Consider the following 27,575-nt stretch of genomic DNA (forward strand, 5'->3'; position numbering starts at 1 on the left):
ACCCGGGGACCCTGAGGGCGCGCGGGTGGCGGGTGGAGAACGCAGCGCCCAGGAGCTGCGGGCAGAGCTCCCCAGACCACCCGGGCGCCGAGTGTCTCCCGCTGGCTGGGAGACGCCCCCTGGCCCCCACCTCTGAGTGGCCCGGCCGGGCTAGCGGGACCCGCGGGAGGAGGCGGAGGCGGCGCCGCCGGGACTGCCTCCTCCCCGCCCATCGCGTCTCCTCCCCGCGCTACCGGGAAGGACAAGGGGACTGGGTGCGGGGACCCCGGCCAGTGAGCGCCCGTGCCCCGGGCCGCCCCTCGCGCGCGCTCTCCCGCCGCGAGCCCGGGCCGGTCTCGCCTCACATGGTGCTGGCCGCAGCCATGAGCCAGGACGCCGAGCCCAGCGGCCCCGAGCAACCGGACAGAGATGCCCGCAGCGTGCCCGGCGCCCCGGCGCCCCCGGCGCCCCCAGGCCCGCGAGGGATGCAGCCGCCGCCGCCGCCGCCGCCGCCGCCTCCGCCCCAAGCCAGCCTGCCCCAGATCATCCAAAAGTAAGAGGAGGGAAGGGGGAGCGGGGACCTGGGTGCGCTTGGGGGACACGCCCCGGGCGTCCCCTTCTGTGGCGTCCTCTCTCCCCACCCGGCTAAACTTCGCTCGGCCGCCTCGCGTTTGAAGTTTTCTCGCCCTCCCTCTCGGCAGGGTTGGTGTCATTCCGGCTGTTCGTCAGCTTGGGCAGAGGAAAGCCAAGCTATTTGGGGAAAATAATTTTGTTCTTTCTCATCCCCTTTCTTTTCTCTACTGGATATTTTGAACTCAATTAGCTCAATTCAGGGGGAAATGGCCCAGAGACGATATTTCATCTTTCCAGCCCCAGGAGGCCGCTGGAACGTATGGAGAGTCGCGCGCGAGTGTGTGCGCGCGCGTGCGGGAGGGCGCGTCAGTAAGACGCCCGCCCGAAGAAACCACCTTAAATGGTGACCCTGAAGTCCATCAGTGATACTGGGTGCAAAGAGTACCGAGGGTTTGTGGACAACATCGTTTGCTTTGCCCCGCCAGAAGTGTTTACACTTTCCAAGAAGGCCCTTGCGAAGAGTTCTTAGCAGCGGAACCGTTTTCCATTAATGTTACCATCTCGTGGTTCCGGTGATCAGTGCCGCTTGGGTCGCGAATATTCCGGGCCGGACGTCCCAATGCGTGAGTAGGTTGGGCATGGCCAGTGTGATCTCAGAAGCCCTATTCAACCCATCTAGGGGGAGATAAAAATAAAAGGGTGAGGTTCCGTTCCTTCTTTCGAGATTTTGTTGGACAGTTTAAGGCCTAGAATGTTGGTTTGTTGAAAAGATCTTTATTCTCCTAAAAGTTTCCCTCATCCTGTAGTGAAGTTCTCGAAACTAGGGTAAGAAGTGCTGGAAAGCCTGGACGATGAGTGCTTTGGCGAAACTGGAGAAAGTAAGAGAAATAAACACAAGTACAGCAAAATCAGTCCTATGGAACAAAGCGGAGGTTTTCCAGCGCTGCTGTGTTGATGCTTTGAGTTATGAAACGTATTAAAATGTAATAAGAGAAATAACCAGTGATGGGACATAAATGGAAGTAAATATTGTTTTTAAGGCTAACATGTCATGAAAGAATAGTGAAAATTTATGTTTGACATCAAGGAACGTTGGTATCGTGTTGCAGAACAAAATGGTTCCCCCCCCCTTTTTTTGACTGGTAGAATATTAAAAGCTCCATTTATGACAACTTTTGGCTTTAGTTTGATTTTATAAAACTTTTCAACTACCTACAACTAGCTAATTATTTGAAAATGAAAATATTTTATATTATTATTCTGTTCCCATTGTTTTGCAAGTTATTTCAGCTAAGATTTACTAAGTATGATGGACAGTTTAAGTACATCATTACTTAAAATTTCTCTTTAGTCCTTAATATAAATATAAAGTAACACAGAAGAGATGTTTAATACCTAAAGTTTATTTAGTAAAAGAGGAAAAAACTCTATTGACTGATTATTAATTGGGAAACATCTAATGTGCTTCTTACCAGTGTCTCGTAGCTTGAAATTAGGCTGCACAGTAAGTTTACTGAACTTGTTTTGGTATGGTAATCACCCTACATTTTCCAGTCACTTACTTTTAATTAGGAAAAAGCCAAGAATTTTATGTTCACAGTAAAATCTTTGGAGATGGATGTCTGACTATGAAACATTGCCCGGTTGAAAATAAAGGCTGTTTTTGTGGGAGATGAATCATTTCAAGTATATTTCAGTTACCTCATGTAATAAAAAATTAACCTTGTAAATTCACCCCCATTTTGAAAATTCCACCCCTGGAGTATTTTACTTTAATTGATGAGCCTGAGCTGTTCAAATATGGCCCCTTCTGCTAGTAGTTCCCAGATGGAGACCTCAAGGACTGCCTCATGGCTCTTCCTTGTTTTGCGTTGATGACAGATCAGTCTTCAGGCGCCAAGTCCAAGGCTGGTGAATGTGCGCATGGGATTTGACGTTTGTGCGCTTATATTTCAGTCTTTCTTTTTATAAGGATGACTTGGGTTTTGTGCTCCCCTGATTACCTACTGTGATTCTGCTGGAAGCAGGCATAACATGACAAATGCTTTGCAGGTCCATCTTTAATGCGCTGAAACTTGAGCAGGTTATTTTGAAACTGCGTTTGCATAATTTAATCTGAGCAACCATTTTTATGTAGTTATAAGGTGCTGTTTGCATCAGCCATCTTTGAGAAAATGTGGCGGGGAGAGATTGCTCTCAGCGGCAAAAAAAGTTGTCCACCTCTTGATTTGAGAATTTGGGGAAGCTAGAGCTTTGGGTGTAATTCTCTAGTGGAAGCATGTTAAATGCGCTGTATTGGGGAAACTTGTATTTTTTCTAGTTATTTAAATGAGGTTATTATGTAATTTGTAAGAGGAGTTTTGATTGCTTTCAAAATGATGAAGATACCAATCTTCATGTTGCCTAGCGTTTAAGGATTACAATAATTTTTTCACTTAAAGTCTGTGTTTATTGATCTTCTTTAATAACATTTTCATTTTGGATGACATGAATGATTTTGGTAAAGTAACAGTCATGATCATAATACATACTGAATTCTATTCACCTATGTTACATCTGGTCTTAAGAGAATGAGGTGTGACAATGAATAATGTGATTGACTTTGGGGTTTATTTTATGGAATCTAGTTTCTGTATTTATGAAGACTGCATCAAAAGTTAACTACTGTGGAGTTCTTTTGTCCTGTTCAGGTGTATTTAGTTTTCTCACTGTTGTATTGTTAGCTTCAGTCAAGCATGGCGCATGACCTCTCTACCCTTGTTAACCCCTGACTCTAGGCTAGTATTTGCATTACCTATGAAGATTATCAGCCATGTTTAGACACATATAACTAATGTCTTATATGTGTTTTAAACGTGCATTCTCTAAGCTGGTCAATGTGGAGATATTACTGAATAAAATCTGAAGCATTATGTAAGCCATTTGGGCAAAGGAATTATAAATAACACCTTAAGAGATTTGGAATAAGTTTAGGAAATCAGAATAATTTGAGAGCTTAAAAAAATATATATTATCTTCCTATGAACAGAAATAGAATAACATTGATATGTGTCAGTGAATGTTTTACAAGGATTTATCTCCTCAAATATTCAAATATTTTATTTTCAAAAGTATTTTATTTTTTAATTTTGTGCTTTATAACCAAACCTAATTCTTAATTTATAAGAAATTATTTATTAATCCTGATGAATATCAGAAATTTCAATTTTATGTTGTAAGTTTTAAAACTCTTCAGAATGAAAGCAGAGTCATTGGTTCTGTGTGCAGTGTGGAAGTCGGTTGTCAGATGCAGTTAGAAAATGTGATACTAAGCATAGTGAAAATTAACCAAGCAAGCACACACATCTATGAGATGAGCACGCAGGTGATTTTCCTAAATTATTTGGTTTGCAGTGAAATACTCCTGGCTAATGCTTGATGTCAGGATGCATCTTTAATTTGTACATTGATGACTTATTTTTTTCCTTTCCGGATTACTTTGGTATGAAGTGAATAAAAATCAATTATGAAAATGGAAAAAGTTTTGATTTAGCATTTGATAGTGTCACCTGTGTGTGTTGTGATTTATGAAGATATAAATCCAGTTTTGATTGCTTTTGCAGTCTTCTGCCTGGAACTAAGACACTGGCTGGCTGCGTGTTCAGTGCACAGTGCTCCCTGGATCAGCCTAGGGAATATTACGAGTAGTCACTCTGATTGCAGATAATTTTACAGATGTCTTGCATTTGGAAGGATCTCCATGTAACTGGTAGGGTGACACTTAGGCAAGTTGTGTGTGATGTCCACTCACTTTAATGGGCATGTTGACAATTACTTCCAGAATCTGAGAGAAAAGAAGAGTTTGCCAAAAAGGGACATTATCTCAACTCATACTTGGTCCTGTTCTGGAAAGAGATTGGAATTTCTAACATCTGTGCCACTTTCTAACATCAGTTTGAGTCCATTTTTAGAGGAAACAGGGATACACTTGTAGAAGGAATTTTGAAAATTTTAAACACCATCTTAAACTGCACATAAGACAAGCATTCAGCAGGAGAAAACATCTGAGAGGATTAAGCATTTACCCAAAACAGGGAGGGTTCTTGACATTCTGAAAAGTTTCTTTGCTTCACTAGAAAGCTTATTAAGGTTGTTTTTTTAAAAAAGAAATTTTGCTTGAGGGTTTGTTGTGATAAGTACTTTTAGATAGTAAGTGTAGCCATCCGGGTTACGAGTGTTTTCTCAAATTGCCAGAGATCAGTTTTATGAAATGTAGTACATTATTCCCATTAGTCACAGTAAATGACTGTACATATGGTGTACACAGAGCTTTTCTAATGCCAGTGCTGCAGAGGAAGAAAAAGAAGACAAATTTTATCACCCATTTTATTCTTCTGTCCACTTATTCTCTTGCTACTGCTTTAGCAGTTCATTAAATTAATAATTAAAAAAACCCATGTCTATCAGTTGGAATGTGGACTTTGATCTGTTAAGTTATTTTTGCCTATGCATAAAGTCACCAGAAGGGAAAAAACCCCACCAGGATCGACTCACAGTGAAATGATCCCCCATTATCCAGTTTCTCTCTCTCTGATTTATTTTTCTTGTGGCTGTAGGTTCTTGACTCCAGTTGAACAAATATTTCTTCCCTGACCACAACAGCTAATCCTCAAATGAACACACCAGTATAGCTCAGTTCACATCTCTGATAAACAAGAATCTACAAAATGTTAGGAACTGAGATCTGACCAAGAGATAGAATTAAAACAGATCGAACTAAACTTGAAAAATTAGAATGGAAGAAGTTTGAGACAGTGGAATTAAAACTCAAGGCAAATTCATCCTCCTTGGTCCCTCTGTCAGGCAAAAGCTTGAAAGGGTGTCCTGTGCCACAAAATTCCACTTAATCTGATTTTTATTTCCTGACACAGTAATTATCTTGTTTGGGATGGTGTAGCCGATACGATTTTGTGTATTTTAACAAGGAAAGTCGCTGTGGATCCACAGCTGGTGTGACTGACTGATGGCTGTGTTTAGAATAGTGCATTGAAAAAGTTTTGCAGAAAGTAAAGTGATCCGTATTCCAGAATCGGGGCAAAAGATGGTAATTAGCGGCTTGTAGAAAGGAGCACATGGCAATTCGCTTTCTGGTTAATGAACCTGACATCTTGCTGATGTGTGTGTTCTGGAAGCTTCATGTTGCTTCTTCCCACCAGTGAGAAGACTGGGAAATCCTGACTTTAATTAAGTAGGCACATTTTTAATCAGGAATGTGAATTTGGCTTCCAACAACCATCAAGGGGATATTGGCGGTGGGCTGATATTTTGCCTGGCACAATGGGTGGTCACTGTTAATTCCACCCAACTAAGGTTTCAGTCTTCGACATTTTCAAGGCAGCAAGTTGGGGGTATTTTGGATTTAAGGCATATATCCATCTAATAGGATAAAGTCTTTACAGTGGCAGAAGTTACAGACAAGTTAATTGAGCCTCTCTTCTCCTACAACTCCTGCTAGATTTTACAAGATAAATAAGTCCCCTGATAGTTTACAAGGAAACTTTTCCAGCTTGCTGACAGCAGCTCTGTCAGGGGGATGGTCCATATTGATGTGAATGTACTTTATGAGCAAAACAAGAGCTGTGAAGCAAGTTGTATGAGGATGTGTAAATAACTTGTGGTTCAGTTTGTCAAATAAATCTTTCCATGTGTTTGAAAGCAAAAGGCTGGAGGTCATGCCTGCATTTGGGGGTGGTTGTCACCCCATGAAGATAGTTTTCACGCCACTTTTCCCTTCTTTAATGTGGGTATTTGCTTCAAGGATGCACCAGAGCTCTTTGCTGCTCTTTCTTGCACCTGCTTTCTCTGGATCACAGTAATGGCCACCAGTGCTCAGTTGAGAACTGATTCACTCTGATCTGAACCTGGAAACCTCCATTCACGGCTGTATAAACATCTGAAATAGTTTTCATTTGTGCAGCTTGTCTACAGACTCTTCCAGATGTGTTTTTGGTTCTTATTAGACCCACCCTTAAGCCTGACCTCCAGTGCCATGATGCTGAAGGAGTAGACAAGGTACTATATATTTTAAAGATCTATTCATTTCACAAAGTTACTTCTTTGGCTCTATTTTGAATTCATTACTGAATTGAATGACAGGTAGGATCTTTCTGGTGTTGTCAAATGTAAAGTGAGTATCTTTGTTTTAAATTAATAGATGGGTTTCTGACAAAGAGGGTCAGAGAGGAAAAAGAAACCCTGGATTGGGAGCGGGTAACCTGGACACATCAATTAATCTTCCTAATCCTGCTTCTCCAGGGGTTGGAAATGATCAATGTCAGTTCTTTCCAAGAATAAAATTATGTGAATCCCCAGGAATATTGCTGAATAGTTATCACTGTAGGATGCCTCTCCTTGCCTCCACATCTGATGGAGAATCAGTTACATTTTAATCAAGGGCTCAGGTACATGTTTGTGAGACTGATTACTCATGGAAACAACAGTAACCACAAAAAGAGAATTAAAAGTTTTCTTCAGCACTTGCAAAATATATTTGGATCAATGACATAATTTTAAAACAGAAAGGTAGATACTAATGTCAGTGAAAAGGAGGGCATTTCATACTGTTTCCTAATTATTACCAACTTTTAAAAAATAAAAACAAAAACTTTGGAATGTTCATTCTTTTGGAATGTTAAAGTCAATGCTTGAGTCTGTAGAAAGAGTACTGTTCTAGTAATTTTCATGCGTCTAAATTAGTTTGTATTGAATACAAGCAGGTGGGAGTGTGTTCGGCGCCGTTATTATTTTTAAAGGCAGAAAACATAAGCATGGGCCGACAGACGTTTGGAGGAGCCCGCCGGCTGCCTAGACTAGGACTTGATGTTGCCTGGTGCACTCATTCGCCGCAGCGTGGGCCGCAGACTCGCCCAGAACTCAGCGCAGGCAAACACTTTGCAAAGAGATCACAGTTATCCAGAAGGTGGGCCTCGGGTTTCTGCGTGCCTCCTTGAATGAAAGAGATCAAACATTGTTTCCAGAGCATTCTAAAGCCCAGGTCTCCTCAGGGCATGGTGTCCTCCTGGGCTGGCAGGGTCACTGTAGTCTGGAGTTATGGGAGAGCTTATTTAATACTTGAAAAGAGATTTTTTTTTTTAACTTTCTGTATGAAAAGGGAGAGGGGTAGTGTGATTAAAGCTTGATTTAGATACTTTGTTATTTACATAATGAGGATGAACCTGAGGATATTTATTGCAGCATTGGCTAGAAGGACAAAATATTAGAAACCACCCAGATGTTTCTCATTGAGAAAATAAATCATGTGCTTGTGTAATAGTATGTACCATTCATCCATTAGAATGATGCCATTATTCTATATTTGTTAATATGGATTGTAAACCATATAATATTGTTAACTAAAAGAATTACAAACAGCACATATATTGGGATCTTGTGTTTTTTAAAAAAAACTTTATGAGCATGTGCTGGTTCCTCAAGCCTGAAAAACCATCTAAAGAACAAATAAAAGATATTAACAGTGGTCCTAACTCTAGGTGGTGCAATTATAGTGGTTTGTCTTTCTTTTTTCCCTTTTTTTTTTTCCAATGAGCATGTGTTAATTTTCTAATCAGAGAGGAAAAACTTATTTCCATTAAAAAAAATAGGAATAGACTTTTCACACTGGCATTGCATGTTGTCTTTAAGACTGAATGAGCCATTAGCATCTTAAATTTTAGACCTGGAAGGCATCTGAGAGCTGCTTTAGCCCAGCCCCCCTGTTTTTCTAGGTAAGGCAAGTGAGCATCAGAGAAGCCAAGAGAATTGTTTGAAGTCATAGAGCAAGTGGTGGCCAGGCTAGGATAAGAATCCTCGTATTTCTGTCTGTTGCGTTTTCTGCTATTTGCCCTTTTTTCCTGCCTGGAAATGAGGGAGAAGGAGGTGGAGAACATTCATAGACTGGCCTTTTTATCTGCCAGCTCTAGTCTACTCGACCTCTGAAAGAGAATTTTGAAAATTATCTCTGGGTGTGTTATCTCCTCCCATCTCCCCCCACAAAGATCTTTCGGTTTTCTTTTTTTAAAAATTATTTATTTATTTGTGGCTGCACTGGCTCTTCATTGCTTTGCCGGGGCTATCTCTAGTTGTGGCAAGCAGAGGTAACTCTTGCTGTGCTAGGGCTTCTCAATGCGCTGGCATTTCTTGTGCCAGGCTCTAGGCACGCCGACTTCAGTAGCTACAGCAGGAGGGCTCAGTAGTTGTGGCTTGTGGGCTTTAGAATGTGGGCTCAGTACTTCCCACAGAGATCTCTCTACATGTGGGGGTAGACCGGGTCTCTCTAGGGCATCTCACACTCTGTTCCATACTTCCAAAGAGAAGCAGTGTCACGTATTTTTCTTGAGCATCTGAAGGTAAATTGCATAGCCATGATTCTGTTGTCATATCTAAGATGGTTAGTCTTACTTAAATGATGTTTCCAATAAAACACTTGATTTTTAACTTTTTCCAGTTGTAAGACATTTGTGAAATGAAATGAAATTTTCAGAAAAATGTCTCATATTGCAATTCTTAAACCCCTCTGGTTCAGATTCAAGTGCATTGTTTATGGTATCTCTTTTAATTTAGCAAGTGTACCTGCTCTTTTCTGCTCTTTGTGACCAAAGATTCCCCACTATAGAGTGAACCATGATCTGGGGACTTCCCTGGCAGTCCAGTGGTGAAGACTCCGCCTTCCAGTGCAGGGGGCAGGGGTTCAAGCCCTGGTTGGGGAATTAAGGTTCCATATGCGGTGGGGTAGAGTCAAATATTTAGAAAAATAAATGGGTGAGAAAATAAGAAGGAACCACGATCAGGATGTATTTGTTGTTTCCTCATGGCCAGATTCAGGTTAAGCATTTTGGCAAGGATATGCATTCAACAGGTGATGTATGTTCCACGAAGTTTGATCCCTTGGTTACCACCAGATCTCTCTATCTAATCTATCTATGATTAGTAAGTTGTCTTTGGAAGTGAGACCCTCTGAATACCCTGTTTCCCAACAAACTCTCATCTAGTGGTTTTATCTTTTAACTTGACCACCTTACACAAACAAACAAACAAACAAACAAACCCCTTCTCAATGAAATTCCTGGAACTGGAAGCTTAACTATCACTTTAGAATGGGTTAATTTGGATAAGCAGATTAAATCAGACAACCTTGCAAATATGTTTGCATTGTTATCTGGAGCCTCTGTATTTTTCTAGTCTTGACCTGATAAGAACTTAATTGTTGGGCCTGACGCTTTCCATCTCTGGAAACATTCTGTCCTGAGCTGCAGTACTTTTTAATGTCCATACAAAGTGAATATAAACCCCTTTTAATGTTGAAGCAATGAGTAGGCGATAATGTCATTTTTGTTAGCTGGCGCAATTTGGGGGGCATCCTCAAAGCTCGGTTGACTCTTTGCAGATACCTTTAATCTCCTTTTTCAAAATCACCGTATGAAGTTGACTTTAAAAATGACTGATGACTTGCCCTGGGGCCTAAACTGGATGAGTCTTGGAGCTGGTCTGTGACTACCAGTTTGTTCATGCTTTTTAGATTTAAGTTACACAACTATTTTTGCCTCTTCTCAATTGGTACTCTTATTTTCATGCACAAAATATGTATGGGTGGGGAAAGTGGTGTGGAATAGTGAGAAGAATCAGGAGCAAGCATGCTCTGTGTTCTGGATTCAGCTTTCCCACCACTAGCGCTGAGCCTCAGTGTTCCCATCTGTAAAAGGGAATAGTAATAATTACGTGGATAACATTGAACATTCATTGCATGATTCCTGTGAGTCAGCCAATGGTCTCAGCACTTTATGTATGTTTAATCCATTTAATCTTTTAATCCAACAATAATCCTGTGAAGGTAACGCCCTTATTCACCCCACTTTACAGATGAAGAAATCAAGTCACAAACTTCAAAGGACTCAACAAAGCTAAGGAAAATAGCATTTATGAAAGAACTGGTGGTATGGGGCTGGGATGGGAGAATGTTATATAAATTCAAGTGATCATGTCATCTGTATGTAAATATCTGCATCCTCAAAATAATCTATTAAAAAACCTATTATTTACAAAAAAATATTATTATGGAAAGATTACTGAAATAAATTTGAAACTCTGCCAAATTTAATTTGAGACGAACTAAGCAGTCCGATTAGAAACCCCTTTTTCCGTTTCTGGTAGCTTTAAGTATTACTTTTGGTTTAAAGTGAAATCCATATCCCAATTTAAATTCCAGGACCAAATCTGACTCTGGCATTTGATTCACTGTCTTATTCTGTTGTTATGCATGTTAGGCAAGATCTGAACTGGATGCTCATGGAGAGTACATAAACACTTATAATCCTCTCAGCATGTGCTCAACTAATAACAGATAGGATCTTTTGATTTGCAGAGTGAGCCTCTGCCAAGTTCTACCTGACCATTTTTGAACCAATTCAAAAAACCAGGATTCAGCAATGATTAAAGTGTCCTAGGCTCCTATTAATAGCAAAGAGAATTTCTGACTTGAAACATGGCCACATCAAGCTCGCTTAGTCTCCACCAGACATACTCTTGAAGTTTTAGCAGACACTGTTACAGGTGTTCTTTTGCTTTAAGAAACTATTGAATGGAAAAAGCACACTTAATAGGTCCAATAAATCAGGGAAAGATTGTTTGCTTTTGACCTTCAAAAGGGTTTATAGCAAAGATTCTTTAAACAGTGAGTTCTCCCGTGTATTTCAAATAGAAATTTAGTAAGTGTAAGAATTTAAGAGGTCCAAGGATAATTTTTAAAACATTTGTTGGTCTTTTCTCAGTTTTGCAGAAGTGTAATTGAAGTTCTCTAAGCTGTACATGTTTAAAGCATCCATCAGAGAATAAAGATAGTAAACATTTGTATCACCCCCAAGAGTTTCTTCATGCCTTTTATACTTTATCCTTCTCTCTTTTCCTTAACCCCCTTCCTCTCAGGCTACTAGTGATCTAGGATTATAGGTGAGTCTGCACTTTTTAGAATTTTATACAAATGAAATCATAGTATGCACTCTTTTTGTTACCTGGCTCTTTCACTCACATAATGATTTTGGGGGAAATAATATTTTTCAAAACTGTGATAATATACATGTACATTAACCATTTTAACGATTTTCAAGTGTAATTTGGTAGTTTTAAGTATATTCACAATGTTGCTTAACAGTTTCTACCATTTGGTTCCAGAACATCTGCATCACCCCGAAAGGAAAGCCTGTCCTCATTAAGTGGTTATTCCCTCCTCTCCCAGGCCTCTGGCAATCACTAATCTGTTTTTTCTATACCTATGTACTTGTCTATTCTGGACAGTTCATATAAATGGAATCAAATAATATGTGGCCTTTTATATCAGCTTTCTTCCACTTAGTGTAATATTTTCAAGAGTCATCCATATTGTAACATGTATCAGTACGTCATTCCTTTTTATTGCTGAGTAAAATTCCATTGTATGGATTTGTTTTTCCATTCATCAGTTGATGGATTTGGGCTGTTTCTACCTTTTGACTATTGTGAATCATGCTGCTATGAATTTTGTGTTCAAGTTTTGGCCTGAACATCTGTTTCCAATCCTTTTGGGTATGTATCTTGACGTGGAATTGCTGAGTCATAAGGTAATTCTGTGTTTAATTGATTGAGGAACTTCCAAAGTGTTTTCCAAGTGACTGAACCGTTTTACATTCCCACCAGTAATGAATGAGCGTTACAGTTTCTTTCCAACTTTGCCAACACTTGCTATTTTCCATTTTTTAAAAAAAAGATTATGGCCATCCTAGTGAGTGTGAAGTGGTATCCCATGGTGGTTTTGATTTGCATTCCCTAAAGACCAATAATGCTGAGCATCTTTTCATGTGTTTGTTGTGTTTATCTTTTTCAGAGAAAAGTCCTTTGTCTCTTTTTAAATTGAGTTGTTTATTTTTTCGTGTGAAATTATGAAACATATAAGACCCTTATCAGGTATATGATTTACAAGTATTTTCTCTCATTCTGTGAGTTTTCTTTCAGCTTACAGTTTTAAATTTTATCTGTTCTTTTGCACATATCAAAAGTTTGGTCCTTTTCATTGCTGAGGGATTTTCTGTTTTATGGATATGTCATACGTTGTTTATCTACTTAGCCTATTGATGAATATTTACATTATTTCCAATGTTTTGGCTATTACAATAAAGTTGTATGAATATTCCTTTGCAAGTTTTAATGTGGACATGTCTTTAGTTTTCTTAGGTAAATATCTAAGCCAATGATAATTCAACCTTTTGGGAGCACAGATGTTATAAATAAGAATCAATTTGGGGAAGATGAAAATTCCTTTGAATTTTTATGACTGCGTCTTTGAATGGAACTTATTGATACGATCCTTCAAGGCTTTTAAAGAGCACACACTTTATCACCTTAGTTTTCAGTGTCAGTCACTCATTAGCTTGTTTCTTTTCCTTCTGTTGATGATTCTTCTGTCAATAAGTTTTCATTTGACTAATTACCCTGGAAACAGGGCTACAAGGCGAATAAGGATGCAAAACTTAAAGCTGAAAGGCTCCCTGGAGGTCATCTGATTCAGTTCTCTTGCTTTGTAGAAAAGGAAGCCAGGTCCAGAAAGAAGACCGGATTTACCAGAGGCCACTCAGCTATGAGAGAAGTTCAGTGAGCAGAGAAAACATTCATGCCTGTGAGGGTAAATTTAAGTCTCCCAGCGGTGAAGGGTCTCCAGATGCGACAGTGCGGGGGGATTGGACAGCACTGGTGTCCTGCCATGCTGGATGGTTCACAAGGCACTGTTTTTCCTCCTAGGTTATCCCATTTAATCCTCCAACAACCCTGTGAAGTAGGTAGGGATTAAGTAAAGGCTCAGAGCCAGGCCCTCTGACCCGCTCGTTTGCACTGCCTCCTTCTTCCTTTGGAACCCCTTCCCACGCTCTGTGCCCACCACCTCTGCCCCAGGCCTCCCAGTGGGGCCTGTCCTCAGATCTTTCTTTTCTCCACAGGAGCGCAGTGCTAACCGTGTCATCTGCTTGCTTAAAGCCCTGGGGAAGTTTCTCGTCATCTGTAGGTCGAGATTGAGATGCTAGAAGCCCCTTCCGGCCTTGCCCCCGTTAACTCTCTCTGTTCTCTCTTGGCTGCCGTCCTGTCCCACTCCCTTCATCTGAACTACTTTCTCTCTCCTCAGCGGGAACGTTCCTTTCGTCTTCATGGATGGGGTGAGAGCCTGTTTCCTGTGACAGCCCGTGGCCTCCCCTGTAGCATTTACCGCAGGCTCAGTCCAGGGGGTCGCAAAGAGTCAGACCCGACTGAGCGACTAACACACCGCTTGTTGGTCCCCCCAAAGGCCCGGCAGAGTCCTTGCAGGCAGGGCCACTGCCATGTCCGGGTGTCCTCAGCGTCTGGCAGGGTCCCTGGCACATAGCATGCTGAGTCCGTGAGAGATGGAGCATGTTACCTGCAACCTACCTGTCAATCTCAGCGACTTTGTGATGAGAAAATCCACTTGGAAGGGCCTCATGGCTGAGAACCGATGGGAGACCAAAGCGTGGTGTTCTCCAACTTATGTTCTGTTTGGGTTGCCTGTCTAAGAGGGCTTGAGAGAAGCGAATACACTGCCTTTATGCTTGGAGAGGTGGTCTGAGCGGCCGGGCACGTGGGGGCACAGACTCAGGAAGGAAGAAACTCTAGCTCTGGGCCGGGTACCACCTTCAAGTCACAGCGTGGGCAGAGGTGCGGGGCTTCTGAGAGAGTGAGGGCTTCTCACAGGATGTGAGGTTGGTTGTAAGAACCGACGACGTGTCACAGGGGCATAGGAAGGACGTGCTGAATACATGCTTGCCTCAGTGTCACCCAGCTTTCTGTCTCGCTGTCTCCAGCCGGGGGCCTGATGGTGCCTTTAAAGGCACAGGAAATTTCCAGGCTCAATTCCTTCTGTGAGATTCATTTCAAACAGGGGAAGTGGTGGACGGGACCACTTGGGACATTCATTAAGCCCCATTGCCTCAAAGCTTTCCAAGAAAGAAATTTCTAAGTCACAAAAATGGTTTTCAAGCCCTCCATGAATACTCTGCTTATTTCAAGCAATTTCTAGAACAACACAATTCAAGATGACTGCAACCCTCAGATACTTTGTTGTTACCTTGACACTGTGATGATGGTGACAGCTTAATTGTGGCAGTGCTAATGACAGTTGACCCGTGACAGCTGCAAAAAGGAGCTGCCCCCCGAAATAACTTATTTGTCATAATTTCCCACTGAGATCTACTTTGACCACTGTACTTCAATTGCATCCTGTAACTTCCAGTCCAAACTCCCTTACTTTGTTCTCTCTTTTCCATAGTACTTGTCATCTTCAAACAGATTATATCATTTACTTATTGTACTTATTATTATTTTGGCCATACCACACAGCATGCAGGATCTTAGTTACCTGACCAGGGATCAAACCCATGTTTGGAAAGTGGAAGTGTGGAGTCTTAACCACTGGACCACCAAGGAAGTCCCTATTTATTATGGTTTCCTTGCCTGTTTTATTTCCTAGCATCCTGCCTGTGCCAGCGAGCTTTACTCAGTGATTTACACCCCCATCAGTGGGTAAAGAATCTTATCTGCCTGCAATGCAGGAGACACAGGAGAAATGGGTTCAATCCTTGAGTCAGGAAAATCCCCTTGAGGAAGGCATGGAAACCCACTCCAGTATTTTGGCGTGGAGACCCCATGGACAGAGGAGCCTGGCAGGCTACAGTCCATAGGGACGCAGAGTCGGACATGACTGAAGTGACTGAGCATGCATGCGTGCACACCTAAGAACAATACCTGGTACCTAGAGGCAGTTCACTAAATATTTGTTGAATGACTAGATGAAATGCCAAGTTCAGTCAATGACACATGGTGCCATTTGTTTCCCCTCTGAGTCCACCTAAGATGTGAACTCTGTGGGCTCCTGGATCTGAGGTTTGTGCTTCTGTAAACTGAAGCAAAATTGCAAGATGTTAGAGGATTGTGAACTTCCAGATGTTCAAGCTGGATTTACAAAAGGCAGAGGAACCAGAGAGTAAATTGCCAACATCTTTTGGGTAATCAAAAAAGCGAGAGAGTTCCAGAAAAACATCTACTTATGCTTTACTGACTATGCCAAAGCCTTTGACTGTGTGGATCACAACAACCTGTGGAAAATTCTTAAAAAGGTGGGAGTACCAGACCACCAGACCTGCCTCCTGAGAAATCTGTATGCAGGTCAAGAAACAACAGTTAGAATTGGACATGGAACAACAGACTGGTTCCAAATCAGGAAAGGAGTACGTCAAGGCTGTATATTGTCACCCTGCTTATTTAATTTATATGCAGAGTACATCATGCTAAATGCCGAGCTGGATGAAGCACAAGCTGGAATCAAGATTGCCGGGAGAAATATCAATAACCTCACATATGGAGATGACACCACACTTATAGCAGAAAGTGAAGAAGAGCTAAAGAGCCTCTTGATGAAAGTGAAAGAGGAGAGTGAAAAAGTTGACTTAAAACTTAACATTCAGAAAGCTAAGATCATGGCATCTGGTCCCATCAGTTCATGGCAAATAGATGGGGAAACAATGGAAACAGTGAGAGACTTTATTTTGTGGGGCTCCAAAATCACTGCAGATGGTGACTTCAGCCATGAAATTAAAAGACGCCTGCTCCTTGGAAAAAAAGCTATGACCAATCTAGACAGCATATTAAAAAGCAGAGACAATACTTTGTCAACAAAGGTCCGTCTAGTCAAAGCTATCGTTTTTCCAGTAGTCAAGTATGGATGTGAAACTTGGACTATAAAGAAAGCTGAGCACTGAAGAATTGATACTTTTGAACTGTAGTGTTGGAAAGGACTCTTGAGAGTCCCTTGGACTGCAAGGAGATCCAACCAGTCCATCCTAAAGGAAGTCAGTCCTGAATATTCATTGGAAGGACTGATGCTGGAGCTGAAACTCCAATCCTTTGGCCACCTGAATCGAAGAGCTGACTCATTTGAAAAGACTCTGATGCTGGGAAAGACGGAGGGCAGGAGGAGAAGGGGACAACAGAGGATGAGATGGCTGAATGGCATCACCGACTCAATGGACACGAGTTTGAGTAAGCTCTGGGAGTTGGTGATGAACAGGGAAGCCTGGCGTGCTGCAGTCTGTGGGGTTGCAAAGAATCAAACACGACTGAGCGACTGAACTGAACTGAGAGGATTTTAGCCTCTGCTCTAGTGTGATTCTTGGACATAAAAGAAGGTACAGAACCTGAGCTGCTCTTGCTGGCATCAGTAACTTGGTCTCTCATTGTGGCCTGGCTCTGGCAGTGGCCAGTCTCATTGGACTATCTAAGCTGTGCATCCAGTGGGATCCTGTTGTTGGATGAAGAGCAACAGGACTAGGTCTCATTCAGTCCTTTGAAATAAGGGGGTATACTCTACTCCATGTCCAGCAACAGGCGATGAGTAAATAAATGTGGCTCTATCCTCTCACACTACAAGGACCATCTCTGTGTGCTGTAACAGAGGAATGCCAAGGATATATCAAGCAGAAAAAGTAGGGTGCAAAAAGTGTATAGTTGGCTACCTTTTGTGTAAGAAAAGGGGAGAATAGGAACATATGTATAATATTATCACGTAAATTATATGTATATATATTATAATATATACAACTTTTATGTATACTTTGTTGCAAAAAAATACTAGAAGGATAAACAAAAGAAGACCTGATAAAATGAGTACCTCTGAGTGCAGGTGGAGAAGAGGGTTGAAGTGGTGAGAATGAGACTCATGTTATAGCAGGTTTTGTATAGGCAAAGAGGGTAGAGGAGAGGGCATCCAGGAAGGACCAGCCCAGATGTTTGAGGAAGCCATTCTGAGCTGATTCTGAATCTGAGCCTAAGGGCTTGTCAGGTGGATGGGGGAGGGCGGGATCTGGATGGAGGTGGGAGAAAAGATGCATTTTCAGAGAGGAGAAAAACCATGATGACCTGGGAGCCTCAGAGTAATTCCACATGACTGGAGATCAGAGTGTGTTTTTAACTAATGGGATGGAGTGTCTGGGAATGGCTAGCACTGTGGATGTAAGAAGGCAGGATGCTGGTGATACAGAGCATGTTTCTCAAGGTAAGGAGTTTGGATGTTCTCTTCTGAGTAGTCATTTGTAAGCAGGGGTCTGGTGTAATGAGATCTGTGTTCTGGAAGGATTGGATTGGTATTGGAGAAGAAAGGGTAAGTGGTGGAGTTTTGTGCATGTGTGCACATGTGTTTGTGTCTATGGGTGTGCTTCTAGAGGTGGGGATGTAGTGGGGGGGCCCCTGCACCGGTTGGGCAAAAGATGATGAAGGTCTGAAAGGTGGAAGCACCGCAGCACAACAGTTAAAGGCAGGTATTAGAGTTGGAATGCCTGGGTGTACATCCTGGCTCCCTGTTTGCTTGCTAACTGTGTGACCCTGGATAAGTAGCTTCACTTCTCTGCTCTTTCATTTCTTCAGGTTTAAAAGGGGGCCAATAGGGCATCCACCTCATAGTGTTACTGTGAAGAGTAAATGAGGTAACACATGTAACAGTGTCTAATCTCAGATGCTGGGAGGATCCTGTGGGGAAAGGGAAGCTGGGGGAGATGCTCTGCAGTGGTGTGGCTGTGGACAGGAGCCAGTGTCCATGTGTGGTACCATCACAAGCCACATCAGATCTTACTTGTTAAATGCAGGAAAGGAGAAGGCAGTGAGGAGTCCCCCTGATCTCCTCCGTGAACTTCATTTTCAATTCAGGGAACCACTTGTAGTTTGCAAAGACCTAAACTAACCTGTGATATTTTCGATCTGAATATTTAATACTGTGCTTGACTTCTCTGACATGAAAAGAATTATGTGTAAACTGTATTTAAAACTCAGGAAAGGTGAGGGATAAAGGCAGTTCCTTGAGCACATCATTGCCCTTTTCTCAAAAGAAATTTCCTTTGTCCAGAATGTGGAGAATGAGTTAGATGACTTTGGTTAAAGGGATTTTAAAGGAAGTCCCCTGAGATGTCGAGGTGTTTTTTTTTTAATTTATATTAAATTTATATTAAATATATTAAATTTATATTAAAGCATGTAAGACTTATCACCTCATGATGGGAACACAAAAACGGCACCACCTCTAAGGAGGGGAATTTGACAATATTGAGCAAAATTACACGTACATTGTCTTTTGACCACACAATCCTATTTATAAGATCTATGCCAAAAATACACAGGTAAAAATAAGAAAAGACATGCAGAGGGTATCCTGTGGTGGCATTACTTGTGATAGCAGTAAGCCACGGGACATCCATATAGTGGATTGCTGTAGGGCAATATAAAGAAGCAGAATTCTCTCTCTGCTGAACTATGGCTATGGGATGGTCTCTAGGGTGTATTGTTAAGTGAAAAAAAAGCAGGGTGCAGAAATAATAGATGGCATATTACCTTTTATCTGAGAAATACATATGTATTTGCCTGTTATTAAAAGAAATGGAAGAGTAAACTAAAATTTTACTCTAAGAAACTAATAAAATTGACTAGTACCGATTAACCTATATGGGGAGGGAAGAAATGGATGGATAGGTCAGGGTCAGGTCAGCTAGACTTTTAAAAAAATATATTTGTTTATTTGACTGTGCTGGCTCTTAGTTGTGACATGCGGGATCTTTAGTTGTGGCATTCGGACTCTTAGGTGCAGTGTGTGGGATCTAGTTCCCTGACCAGGGATTGAACTTGGGCCCCCTGTATTGGACAGAGTCTTAGCCACTGGACCACCAGGGAAGTCCCCAGACTGTTTTGAATGTGTTTTGTTTTATAGATTTGACTTTGGAACACTATAAATATTTTCCTTAACTCTAAACAAAATTTAATTAAAATAGAAAAATCCACCCAGTCAAGATGAAAATAAAACAAATTTATGTATCAAGTTGCTGGCTTAATCACACAGAGAATTATTTCACATGACTTTAAAACACAATAATTTGATTATACAGCTCTAGTGGAATATATCTTAAGGGCAAAACAAATTCTAAATAAATCTTAAGCTGTTTTCAGTTTTTAGTAATAATATTGGTATTACTAATCTGAATCTATTATATATATGTAGTAATTATGTTAAAATAATCAGAAAGCAATATTTTTAGTATGATTTTATAATCAAAGATGTTAAGTAAAAATCCTGTTATCCTAAATTTTTAAAGATATTGGTGTGAAAGCCTGATATGCCTTCTCTTTAACAAATGAAAAAATATCTCCCAACTTTGTCCACTGAAAAACCTAGAAGTAAGGACCAGCTCAGTAGCAAGGAGCACCTGTAACACCTAGGTTGTGGCCTCTAAATGCAAGTCCCCACTAGACTGAGGGCAGGAGGAGGAGGGGCAGCAGCAGATGAGATGGTTGGATGGCATCATGGACTCAAAGGACATGAGTGTGAGCAGACTCTGGGAGATGGTGAAGGACAGGGAAGCCTGGCGTGCTGCAGTCCACGGGGTCGCAAAGAGTCAGACATGACTGAGCACCTGAAAAACAACAACAGCCAAAAGGGACTAACGAACCTGAGAAAAATGGCCAATTCAAGTTCTGGGACAGGAAATGTACAAAATGAGATGATTTACCTTGTATCAGAAAACAAAGGAGCTATCAAAGACCACCTGTGTCCTGTCAAAAGGACTTGGGAACCAAGTTAAAGGGCTTCCCAGTGCCCAAATATGGAACAATATGAGCGTTAAAAAGAGTAACTATAGTGGATTCACACATATTAAATATGTTCCAGTGTGTAAAATGCATGAGTTAAAAATTCAGTGGTTTTCACTGGAGGATGTTGGGGAACCAACTCATTCTGAACACTGTCCAAGAAAGTGAATGACTCAGACATTCATTCTGTCCTTTCTTATTGGTTACCTCATCCAAACTGTGGATGAGGAAAAATCCTTTTTTAGAAGAACTTTCTGGTGGGAATGCAAACTAGTACAGCCACTATGGAAAACAGTGTGGAGATTCCTTAAAAAACTGGAAATAGAACTGCCAAATGACCCAGCAATCCCACTTCTGGGCATACACACCGAGGAAACCAGATCTGAAAGAGACACGTGCACCCCAATGTTCATCGCAGCACTGTTTATAATAGCCAGGACATGGAAGCAACCTAGATGCCCATCAGCAGACGAATGGATAAGGAAGCTGTGGTACATATACACCATGGAATATTACTCAGCCATTAAAAAGAATTCATTTGAATCAGTTCTAATGAGATGGATGAAACTGGAGCCCATTATACAGAGTGAAGTAAGCCAGAAAGATAAAGATCATTACAGCATACTAACACATATATATGGAATTTAGAAAGATGGTAATGATAACCCTATATGCAAAACAGAAAAAGAGACACAGATGTACAGAACAGACTTTTGGACTCTGTAGGAGAAGGCGAGGGTGGGATGTTTCGAGAGACCAGCATGTATATTATCTATGGTGAAACAGATCACCAGCCCAGGTGGGATGCATGAGACAAGTGCTCGGGCCTGGTGCACTGGGAGGACCCAGAGGAATCGGGTGGAGAGGGAGGTGGGAGGGGGGATCGGGATGGGGAATACATGTAACTCCATGGCTGATTCATGTCAATGTATGACAAAACCCACTGCAATATTGTGAAGTAATTAGCCTCCAACTAATAAAAATAAATGGAAAAAAAAAAAGAAGAAGAAGAACTTTCTGATGGATGGATCAGCCTGGTGACATCAAACCTACTGATCAATCTTAATGTCACAAAAAAGAAAGACTTCCAAGCATCACGTGCCTACTGTTGCAGTAGGAAGTACACAGCACCATCAAAAATAGAAGTTCAATGTATGCCAGACTCAAAATCGAACTACCAGTTCATAGAAAATACAGGGAACAGAGGAACATGTCAAAACAACATCATGGAGGTAAAAATCCAGCAATTGAAATATGGGCATTCTGTGGGCCAGAAAACCTATTTTCTTTCTTTCTTTCAAAAAATATTTATTTTAATCTATGTATTTATTTGGGGGCTTCCCTGGTGGCTCAGACAGTAGAGTCTACCTGAAATGCAGGAGACCCAGGCTCGATCACTGAGTTGGGAAGATCCCCTGGAGAAGGACATGGCTTCCCACTTGGTTGTTCCTGGTCTCAGCTGTGGCATACAGGCTGCTTAATTCTTGCTGTGGCATGCGAGATCTTTCAGTTGCAGCATGTGGAATCCAGTTCCCCAACCAGGGATGGAACCCAGGCCCCCAGTGTAGAGTCCCAGCCAGTGGAACACCAGGGAAGTCCTCAGAAGACCTGTTTTCTTCAACAAATAAATTATAAGAATAAGAACTGCAGGAGAATATCTTTGGATTAAAAGAGACTAAGAATACTTACCCCATTCTCATGGCTCAACGGTTAAGTATCTGCCTGCAATGCAGGAGACTTGGGTTCGATCTCTGGGTCAGGAAGATCCCCTGGAGAAGGAAATGACAACCCACTCCAGTATTCTTGCCTGGGAAATCCTGTAGACAGAAAAGCCTGGTGGGTGACAGTCCATGGGGTTGCAAAGAGTTGGACTTGACTGAGCACATACACATACATAAGAATACTTAACAGCAAAATGCAGTCTGTGCTTTTTGGGTCTTAGCTCAAACAAACCAACTATTAAAAAACAAACTATGCTCCAGGTCTTGAATGCCTAACACATATAGACATTTAATAAATATTTTAAAAATTGCTATGCTAGGGAAACACAAGATCTACTGGTAAAAAGCCTAAAGTAGCTAGGATAAGCTCCCATGGAAGTTGCTCATTGTGCTAAGTCACTTCAATTGTGTCTGACTCTGTGATGCCATGGACTGTAGGCCACCAGGCTCCTCTGTCCATGGGGATTCAGGGAATAATACTGGAGCGGGTTGCCATGTCCTCCTGTAGGGGATCTTCCCGACCCAGGGATCGAACCTGCGTCTCTTACATCTCCTGCATTGGCAGGTGGGTTCTTTACCGCTAGCGCCATGTGTTCATGAGGCTTGATTAAATAAGGTCCCTTATTTTTCTACAGGCTATACAATTGACTTTGATTTCTACAGTTTTTCATTTTGGCTTGTGCTGGTTACTGGGTAGAAATTAAGTCTTTCAAGTGTAGTGTGCACATATGAATAAAGTAGTATCCAAATCAAAAATTGAGAGATTATTTAGGATGTTTGAACAGACTGGATATTGAGGCTAAAGACTTATTTATGTATTGTTGTGATAAAGATACTGAAATTATGTTAAAATTGAAATGATATATTTTAGTGCTAGATAGCGAAGTACTTATAGATGAAATGATGTATCTGGAATTGGCTTCAAAATAATAGTGTGGAGGATGAGAATGGGTAATAATAAACAAGGCTGACCAAAAGTTAGTATTAATAATTGTCGAAGCTGGGTGATATGTTCGAGACTTCATTATATTGTTTTCTAAGATAACGCTAGTGGTAAAGAACCTGTCTGCCAATGCAGGGAACATAAAAGATGCAGGTTTGATCCCTGGGTTGGGAAGATCCCCTGGAGAAAGAAATGGCAACCCACTCCAGTATTGCCTGGAGAATCCCATGAACAGAGGAGTCTGGCCGGCTACAATCAACAGAGTCGGACTCGACTGAGGCAACTTAGCAATCACTCACCTTTGTATAGTTAGAAAATTTCCATAATAAAAGTTTAAAAAAAGCCACAAGCTCAGTCAGTTGGCCAATTCTTGGTCCAACTGTTCCTGAATTTAATTTTGAGCTGTGGAGTATACCCTTGTTGAAGTCACTTGGTTCCTAAGAAGATGGACTGGGATGGGAACTCACATCTCTCTGGTCCCAACGCTTAAGGTCTCTCTAATTTTCCCCTGTATTTTATGCCTTTCTATGGCTTGGAGAAGGAAATGGCAACTCACTCCAGTATTCTTGCCTGGAAAATTCCATGGACAGAGGAGCCTGGCAGGCTACAGTTTATGGGGTTGCCATAAAGAGTAGGACATGACTGAGCAACTTCACTCACTCACTCATGGCTCAGACTATCATGGCATTGTTTAAATTGAGGATTTATAGGATTTTACAAGTGGCCTTAAAAAAATACAAAAAAATGGGGGCAGAAGCAAAACAAGAACCAAATATTGAAACCAAAACATCATAATTGTTCCCCTTTGAGGGGAGGAAATTAACCCAAGTGAAAGGCAAGAAAGTGGAAAAAGACAGCACACCTTCGACCTTGACTTTGTCAGGTTTTTCCTGTTACACCACCCTGAGCTGTGGATTGAGAGAGGCCTGATTAAAGCAAGAACTATCCCTTACTAGCTGTGTGACCTTACTGTTCTGTGCCTCGGTCTCTTCAACCAGCCTCATCTGGTTGTTGGGAGGATTATGTGAGTTTGTGAGGGCCTCAAATGTTTGCTTAGAAAAGAACGCAGAAGCGCAGGTCACTGAGATCCTAAGAATCCCTAAGCTGGGCTGGGGATGGTGTGTTTAAATGTGTCTTCTGGCCTGGACACAACACACACCCGCCTCAGTCCTAGCACTTTCTCCAGGACCTGGGGCAGCCCCACCCAAGCTTGGAGTTACCAGTCAGCCTGGGTGGGGAGGCTCAGTGCTCTAAGGGTGGTAATTTTCCCACCTGGCCACATTTTTATTTTGTTATGTAGCTTGATAGCCAAGGGTCACTGGAGAAGATCCTTCTTTGGCGGGCTCATCAAAAAGTCCAGCCACATAGCTGGAGGCCAGTTTTAACTTCGCCATCTTTGAGGTTAGAAGGAAAAGTTGAAATTGTATGAAGGAAATTTCTGAAGGAAGCATCGCATTCTCTCCCTTTTACCCTGTGGACCTCCCACAACCACAACCGGTGCCTCTTTCCTCACTAAATCTTGTCACACAGGGCTCCATCCTGGCAGTGAGGACCTTTTCAGGAGCCCTTTTAAAAGAGTTCCTGGCGAATGCACTTGGTCACCTTGAAAGTGTCCAGGAGCCATACGTTATGGTCTTTGGTCTGGTGTGGCCTCTGACCCCTGGGTGTCTGGCTCACCTTGCCCAACTGCATGTGACAGGCCCACTTGCCCACTTGCTGGGGGCTTGGGTGTGAGGAAGCTGCCGACCTGGGGATACTCAGCCGGAGAGAGTCCTGATTTACGAACTGTCCAGATTTAACTGAGGCTACAGCACTTTTATTAATAGAACATGCTGCATTTCCTTTTTATAAAAATATGAAGATCGCTGCCCTCAGGAAAATGCCTGGTGACTTTCTGTCTTTAGGGCATGTTCATCATCAGGCTAAAATTAAAAATGAAGTCAGGCCCTTCTTGAGCCTATTTTTAACCGAGTTTAGCATATGAATGTGAACGTGAAGTCTTTCTTTAGATCTCCCTTAACTCAATTACTTGCTTATGCCAAGCATCCCGCCTGGAATTCCTGAGCTGTGGCTGGGTCTACCTACTCTGGGAGGCCCCGAGGGAAGTTAGGGGCACCTCACTGATCCCCGGTTTTCTGAGTTTTCATGCCTTCGCCCATCCCAACCCCACAGAAGGTTATTCTGGAAGGTTAAGGTGGAGCTAGTCATTATGCTGAAAAAAATAAAAGGAAAAATCCCACCAGCCGGCGTATGGCCGGTCTGCGATGCTTAGTTATCAAGTAGCCCTTAATTGAAACATATTTTTCTTGGGGCCCCAATTTAGAAGCAGCCACTTGGGTGGAAGAGGAGACACTAGATTGCAGGGGAGACTTTGTCATTCAAGCAGAAAGCTCGAAGGGCCCCAGCATACCATGGAGACTTGGGACGACAGGTGGAGGGAGGGAGAGGGGGAAAAACTTAACAAGTGTCATTCCTGTCCAGAGAGTTCCTGATGAGTGATGAGGGTGCCAGGGAAAACTCAGAAACCCTCTTAAATTCCCTCTTTGAAATCTTTTTTAATGTCTGCTCTTTGAGGACTGTGAAGGGAGGGGAGGGCAGAGGGTAGAGTTGATCCTAACTCTTAAGATTCTTTGGCCTAAAGTTTCACTGGAAGGCAGGGACTGACAAAGGCTCTTTTTTTGAACTTGTCCAAGAGCAGTTCTCTGTGAACGTATTTTTTTGGGGAAAAATAGCCAGTTTATCATCATAAATTCTGGCCCTTGTTTTTTTTTTTAAAGTGATTCCTCTGCCCCCCTCCCCCCTTTTCTTTTCTTGTGTGGCTTGCAGGATCTTAGTTCCTGACCCGGGATAGAATCTGTTGTGCCCTCGGCAGTGAAAGTACAGAGTCCTAACTGGTGGATCATCAGAGAATTCCAGAAATGTGATTTTTTTTTTTTAATGGTGATTTTATGTGAAATAATAATGACACTTTGCTCAAGCTGTATCATTTCTCTTTGCACTTTTAAATGGTTGTGTATTCAACTCCTGTTGTCCTGAACCCCGTTTAAGGTGTTGTCATTTTTAAGCAGAGGGAAAACTCCTTCTTTTTTTGGTACGGCAGCAAAGCCACTGTTGAGGATAAGCAGAAGATTAATTTAAAATGCCAGTTACTTTTGCTAATCCGCTGACGGTGAGGTTGTTTATGGCTAGAGAATTTTGAAAATGTTTCCTGATAGAGTCTGAGAGGAAGGCACAGGAAGGGGTGTGTGTATATGTATGTATGTATGTAAGCATGTGTGTGTGGTGTCGGGGGGTGTGTGTGTGTGGTCATTTTACTTTGGGGGAATAGGAAAGAGATTTGAACAATGAGCTCCTTCCGTATATTAGTTGCATTTTCTGTTAAAAGCAATCAAAATGAAGTATGATGTGTTTATAGTCCACTACCATCTGTTTGAAAAAAAAACAATCTCTTATGGGTTTTTGCCTGCACTTCAACAAGCCATCTGCAGGCTTTAATGATCTTTTCAATAAAATTTTGTATTAAATTACAGCACTGTTAGGCTCAGAATGTTGTCCTGAAAACTTTGCCGCTTCATTTGTTTGCAGTAAATTTTAAGGGACAGGCTCTCCCAGCCGGATTGATAGTTTGGGCTCTGTCCATTTAGTTAAAGAAGGAAAGGGCAGGGCTGGGAAGGTTTTACAGTCATAGTCCTTAAGCACAGTGCCTGAAAGATGCTCTCAGTCTGAATAAGGCAATTTCTTGGGACTTGGTAAACAGACAAAACCCTCATAAACAAACTTCCTGAATTCAAAATAATATGCTATTTCGTTGAAACCATTCAGTTTTACTCTTTTCTCTTGTTCAGATATTTCTGTCTTTCTTTTGTCCTTTATTCCTTAGTGAAATTTAATGGTTGAGCCTGTGAAACCTTTCGGTGTCACTTTGGTTGTTCATGTTAAGGAGAGCATTTTTTGTATGATTTTTTCCATGTCTCAACTTGACTCTTTGTAGGGAAGGTACGGATTTCACCTCTGGGAGTTTCAGGGTAGATCAAGAAAAGATCAAGATCACTCTTACATCTTTCCCAGGGACTGTTGGGTGGTACCTAGCGCTTACAGGTCAGGAAGTGAATGTGGCACTTTCTGAGATGGTCCACTGAGGTGAGATCGGAGCCAAAATTTCCCACGACTGGACTGTGTTTCTTTAGATCGCGTGCTTGTATGTGAAAAGCCTCTGGCATTAGCCTTTGCTTCTTTCACTGTTACCATGATTTGTGGGATTGAGGCTAGGCCTGGAATCCCAAGTGTTGTCTCAGCTGGAGTTTCCTAGCACAGGGACCGAGAGCAGTGCTAATTCCAGCTGCCAGCCGGATCCTCCTCCTTCCCTGGCTAGGGGCAGCCGGGCTCAGGGAACATTTAAATACAGTAGAACCATCTCTTAACAAGTTTCCATCTGAATGCTCCTGACTTGTGCAAATTTGGTTTATTCTCATAAACCCTTTAAGACATACTTCCCTTTCTCCAGATTTTATGTATAACAGCTCAACTGTGATAATATAAAGGGATGTTTTTGAAAGAAAACATTATTACCTGTGATCTTTGTCAGACTCAGTTATTTGCCTGCTTTGTTTTCATTTCTTTAATGCTTGGTTGTGTGCATATATTTTGAAATATTACATGCAACTTTATTTTTT

The 27,575-nt window shown here is 41.8% G+C and overlaps 1 protein-coding gene across 1 annotated transcript in view; it reads left to right on the forward strand.

Annotated features, from left to right (window-relative positions):
• Window positions 1–344: 344 nt before the first annotated feature.
• Window positions 345–27,575, forward strand: part of RBM20 (RNA binding motif protein 20) — a 197,859-nt gene continuing 170,628 nt past the window's right edge. Inside the window, exon 1 of the mRNA XM_065923305.1 lies at window positions 345–532. Coding sequence (XP_065779377.1) covers window positions 345–532 — 188 coding nt within the window. The remainder of the gene's footprint in view (window positions 533–27,575) is intronic.

Source organism: Muntiacus reevesi, chromosome 2 (assembly GCF_963930625.1).
Source record: "Muntiacus reevesi chromosome 2, mMunRee1.1, whole genome shotgun sequence".
In the NCBI taxonomy this organism is placed as follows: Eukaryota; Metazoa; Chordata; class Mammalia; order Artiodactyla; family Cervidae; genus Muntiacus; species Muntiacus reevesi.